This window comes from Harpia harpyja, chromosome 5 (genome assembly GCF_026419915.1).
Source record: "Harpia harpyja isolate bHarHar1 chromosome 5, bHarHar1 primary haplotype, whole genome shotgun sequence".
NCBI classification, from domain to species: domain Eukaryota; kingdom Metazoa; phylum Chordata; class Aves; order Accipitriformes; family Accipitridae; genus Harpia; species Harpia harpyja.
In genome coordinates this window covers 18324714-18330252 of record NC_068944.1, presented here as the reverse complement: position 1 = coordinate 18330252, position 5539 = coordinate 18324714, and the positions used below count along the sequence as shown (strand labels likewise).

General features: G+C 39.3%; 1 protein-coding gene across 3 annotated transcripts; it reads left to right on the top strand.

Annotated features, from left to right (window-relative positions):
- The first annotated feature begins 759 nt into the window (after positions 1–759).
- On the top strand, positions 760–5328 carry MC5R (melanocortin 5 receptor). Of its 3 annotated transcripts, none has more exons than XM_052787363.1 (2): positions 760–1020; positions 1865–5328. In XM_052787363.1, the coding sequence occupies exon 2, from the start codon at positions 1947–1949 to the stop codon at positions 2922–2924; it is 978 nt and encodes a 325-aa protein (XP_052643323.1). In that variant the 5' UTR covers positions 760–1020; positions 1865–1946; the 3' UTR covers positions 2925–5328. The 3 variants fall into 3 exon arrangements, with proteins under 3 accessions (XP_052643323.1, XP_052643322.1, XP_052643324.1); XM_052787362.1 differs by having other exon boundaries at positions 760–1028; XM_052787364.1 differs by lacking the exon at positions 760–1020 and having other exon boundaries at positions 2001–2090; positions 2177–5328.
- Positions 5329–5539: the final 211 nt, after the last annotated feature.

Below are 5539 nucleotides of genomic sequence, written 5' to 3'. Positions count from 1 at the left end.
AGGGCATTTGGCAGTGTCAGGAAGATGTGGGCTTTGCATTCCTCAGTCTGGGTGCAGAAGCAGAGCCCACTTGCTAAAGAAAAGACTCACACTGATTTTGCCACCTTTTGGATAAGGCCCAGAATGAGCATCGGCTGCCTGACTGCTAGACCCACAGAGTGACTTCAGCCATTGCAATACTGAGCACTGAGCTCTTAGACCCTGGGGGAATTCACATCCATCTCGGGAAGCCCTGGCTCCCAGCATGATGCACTGTATACTCCTTCCACGTCTGCATCCAAATCTCTATTCTAGCAAGGGGACTGGAACACAACTGTTTATTTGTTCTGTTTTTTTCACACAAATTACTTGAGTTATATCTTCTATTAGTGGTGTGATGAGCTTGACTGTATGTTCTCTGAGTTTTGTAACAGCATGGTTCTTCTTGCAAAATTGTAACTGTGAATATAAGACAAATGCTTATAACAGTAATAAGCCTCCCGCTTAAATAACAGTCTTCTGCTCTCACCTCTTTTGGAGTACTACTGCAGTATGAACTTATTGTCAGTGAGTACTAGAAACTGTAAACAAAAAAGAAATGGTTTTGGAAAGGAACATGCCTAATGCATTTTCCCCTTTAATATTATAAAAAGCTTATAATGAATTCCAGATCAAAATCACTGTTCAGCTAGAAAGACTAGAGAAGACCACTAGATGGTGGTAAAAACCCAAGCCTTGGCTAACAAAATCTGTGAAAAGAGAAGTTCTGAGAGGCAAAGAAGGGGAGGAGGAGCCACAGTTTGAGTACTGAAGTCATAATTGCTTGGAGGCTATAAAAAGGCAGTTGCACAGTAAGTAATTTATACGTGGTCAGCCTTGACTCTATGGATTTACTCATTCCTTTTCCTCTATTTTTGTCATCTATTCCTACCAAGGAGTCCCCAGCCCAGATGTCGGCTGAGGAGGGGGACTGAAACTTCTTCTCTCTGGAGGAAAGGTTGCAGGCAATGAAGAGGAAGAGCAGCTGAAGGAGCAACTCTGGTAAATAGGTACAATTAATTCTTGATTGCAAATAAAAGGTTACTTTTAAAAAATGAAAATTATTTAGCTTGATATGCTTTGAATTTTATTTGCAACAAGTCACTGACAATCAGCTTTAAGTATTCCCCTTACTAAGAATCCAATGGCTTACAACTTGCCCTGAATATTTTCATTACCAAAAGAACATTGAATAAAATACTCACGATCTGGAATAGAAAACTTATTTTTATGACTGAATTCCACCCAAGCAGATTCTGTAATCTTAGTGTATACTGAAATGTATGGATTTGCCTTGGTTAGGTGTTTAATACTATGCTTTTAAGTGAGCATGTTAGTATTGCAAAGATAAGCTGTTTACAACACAGTTCATGTGAACCTAAGAAGTACAAAGGTCAGGAAAGCATTTAAATCTTTTATGAAAATGTTAAATTCTTAATTGTGGCAATACTTCAAACTTCTATGTATTGTATTCAAGTGAGGAGGTTCTGCCGAACCTAATACTGTTCTCCTGCATTTCTGGGGTATGAGAATTGAGACTTTGAAAACTGTTTGTTGTTTGGTGTTCAGCAGAATTTCCAGGACATTGTGCTCACTTCTGAGGGATTAAATAGAATAAATGAAACTATGAATGAAGAGTGCATGAATGTCTTTGTTAGTTTATGGTTTTAATTTCCCAGTGAGGATGGCTAGAAAAACTCTGAGCCAATTGGAGGTTAATTTAGAATCAGCAGAGAAATATGGTGTGGAAGAGGCAGGATGTGTACAAGCCAAATTAAATAGCAATGGGTGATATTTGTTTTGTCAACTTCTGCCCGTTCTCGTCATGCTATATTTTTTTTGGCAGGGTCTTTTGCCTTTTGGAAAATGCATTTACCGCACTCCTTGGCAAGTCCCTCAGAAAGAACAGAACGTGTTTGCTTCCAGAGATGAACACGTCTTCTCAACTGTATGTTTCTGAACTAAACCTGAGTGCCTTGGGTAGCAACTTTACTGTGCCTACTGTCAAGAGCAAGTCATCGCCATGTGAGCAAGTGGTCATTGCAGCTGAGGTGTTCCTAACTCTGGGCATTGTAAGCCTCCTTGAAAATATCTTAGTTATATGTGCAATAGTTAAGAACAAGAACTTGCATTCACCCATGTATTTTTTTGTTTGCAGTTTAGCAGTGGCTGACATGCTGGTTAGTGTGTCTAACGCTTGGGAGACCATAACGATATACTTAATAAACAATAGACACATTATTATGGAAGATGCCTTTGTCCGTCATATAGACAATGTCTTTGATTCAATGATCTGCATATCTGTGGTGGCTTCCATGTGCAGTTTGCTGGCTATAGCAGTAGACAGGTATATCACTATCTTTTATGCCCTGCGTTATCACAACATCATGACAATGAAAAGATCAGGGCTTATTATTGCATGCATCTGGACCTTTTGCACGGGTTGTGGCATTATCTTCATTCTTTACTATGAATCAACTTACGTGATCATTTGTCTCATCACTATGTTTTTTACCATGTTGTTCCTCATGGTCTCACTGTACATCCATATGTTCCTCCTGGCTCGTACTCATGTGAAGAAAATAGCTGCTTTGCCTGGGTACAACTCTGTCCGTCAAAGAACCAGCATGAAAGGAGCCATCACTCTGACTATGCTTCTTGGCATCTTCATTGTTTGCTGGGCTCCATTCTTCCTTCATCTCATCCTGATGATCTCCTGCCCTCAAAACCTCTACTGTGTTTGCTTCATGTCTCACTTCAACATGTACCTCATTCTCATCATGTGCAACTCAGTGATTGATCCCTTGATCTATGCCTTTCGTAGCCAGGAAATGAGGAAGACCTTCAAAGACATAATTTGTTGCTATAGCCTGAGAATGATCTGTGGGTTATCAAACAAGTATTAAGAAAACAAAACCAAACCAGGAAAGAGAATGGAAATGCAACATCTTGCCGCATCTTGTAATTCTGCTGAAATGCCTACGGAACATCTTTCGCCATTCAGCTGTCATGATTTCTGCGGCAATCAGAAACCATTTTTTAATATGTGATTTTACCCTTCTTTCCCTCCACACACACCTCTCACACTAGTGGTAGGAGCTACTCAGTGCATCTGTATTACTGGGAGAAAGAGTATTTTGAATCTCATTTACCCTACTGAAGTCTGGATCTGATAAGAGGATTATACAGGGAAAGCCTTATTTTTCTTTCTGCTAAATGCAACGAGTATGATCTGCCATGCAAATGAGCCCATCAGCCTCTCACTGTGTGTTTCTCTTGATATTCTTTGTCTCTCTAGATACAGCATGGCTTATTTTGATGCCCAGAATTAACAGATTTTTTGCTATTTCCCTCTGAAGACATAAAATCAGAGAAGTAGCTCCAATTATCAGGGTTCACATAGCTTGCTCAACAGTTAGGACCAATATGTATGCACGTATCAGTAGTCTTGTATTCCAGTCATGACCATTACTGCCATAAAATATGTGTTATGTAAGAGGACGGTGTTACCATGAGGTTTTCCCGGTTGGATACAGTACTTTGTCATATCTGACTTTATGTGTTCTTATCCCTGTGGGGTAAGATGTACCTTAGGTGGATTTTAAGGCTGAATATGAAGACCGATCTGATTCTCATTTGTCTGTTTTCTTTATTTGCCAGGGCTAGGGAAGTAAAAGGTACATGGCCTCTAGACAGTCATGTAATGGTTTGTGGAGACAGAAGGACTGGGTGAGTGGCTGCCTTTATGTAGACATTAGAAAAGTGTTTTAGTTAGGAGTAGCTTTTTTTACTGGAGGAAGTTGTACTGTAGATTTCATCTTTCAAGCTGGGAGAGACAAAACAAGTTTGATGATCAGAAGGCATAGCAGGCAATGGCAAAACAGGGATTTCAAAACCTCAGGCACATGTAGCTATAACAGAGAATCCTGACTTTTGCTCCCCAGACAAAGAGGTTTTGTCTTTGTTGAGAGGATTCTAAGGTGAAACCCTCATGCCTTTTATGTAATTTGCATCTAGTCATGCTCTCATAAACAGGTTGTTCTGCAACAGCTGTGTAACATGCAAAATATTGGATTTATCGCAGATGAAGGAAGTGCAACTGTGGCATTGATTTCTTGATGCCAATGGATGGTACATATCTTGCACTGAGATATAAGCTATGAAAATATTTCAAGCAGTGGTACCCTCCTGACTAGATATCAGAAAATATCTTGGAAAAGTGAATTATTTCTTCTGAAAAGCTGAAATAATAACACTTGTTATACTTGGTTTAGGGATGCTCTAAAACTGTTGTTGTCAATAGAAGTACTATGATTGATTCAGTGGGCCTTAGGTTAAACCTTCAGGGTGGAAGTTCTGATCAGGTGTTAGGAAAATTTTTTTACCGTAAGTGTGGTCAAACATGGGAACAGGTGCCCAGTTGTGAAGTCTCCATCCTTGGAGATATTCAGAACTTGACTGGCCATAGCCCTGAACAATCTGCTCTAAGTTGAAAGCTGACTCTAACTTTGAAGTTGGCCCTGCTTTGAATGAGTAGGAATAGATGACCTCCACAGGTCCCTTCCAAACCAAGTTATTCTGTGATTCTGTGGAACAGTTTGCATATTATGATAAAATTATCATTTTTTTTCCCCCTCCTAATTTAATCTCTTGTGTAAGAAGAATCGTAAACAATTCTCCTCCACGCATTTAGAAAGATAGCATACTTTGTGTCTTCATTTGCTTTGGAGGTCTCTGGCAGGATAAGTAGGGTGCATCTTTAGCACCAGAGTTATACCTTTTGTCTGCTGCACCTTAAAATATATACTGCCTTCAGCTCGCACATATCTCCCTCTGACATGAGTGGGAATGCTATTCTCAGTGGAGACACCTTATTATGCTGACTGTAAATATAATTATTATATCAGTGCACTAGGTACTGGAATCTTCCTTCGGCTATATCTGAAAATGGGATTTCAGAGGTATGCTTGTGGTCGGTAGTGAGAATCATGCCTTGTTTCAGTCCACCTCTTAACCCCATCCATAAATGACACCTAAGAGTGGGCTCTTGCTACTCTGAATGTAAATAGCAAAAGGAGACAGTTCAATTGCATAGTGAAAGGCACCAGCTGATGTAAATAAATCATTACATCTTCACTGGGTGTTGCAAATGAGACAGTCTTGTACATAATTGTAAATGAACAAAGAGAAATCCAAAACTGTAATAGCTTTGGGTATTTTCTTGAATTGTACATTACTTTTTTGTTGGAAGTTTATTTGATGTATAAAACACAGACATATGAAGAAACTATTAAACTGGATTGCTGTAAACCCTGCTATTATTGGTTATTCATTGTAACGTGTCCGCTAACCTTACAGATTATTCACAGAGGGACTATTGCATTACAGGCTTTCACTTCTCAATTTAAACAGATGCCTTATTAAGAAACACATTCTGAAAGAGAGTTATAGTATTTACATTCATACCTATGTTCCTCTAGGTGTCAGCATCACATCCTCATTATAAGCTTTACAGGTGGGG

Bases quoted from the DNA above. Each gene is read 5' to 3' on its own strand.
- MC5R (XM_052787363.1), top strand. From the start codon at position 1,947: ATGAACACGTCTTCTCAACTGTATGTTTCTGAACTAAACCTGAGTGCC.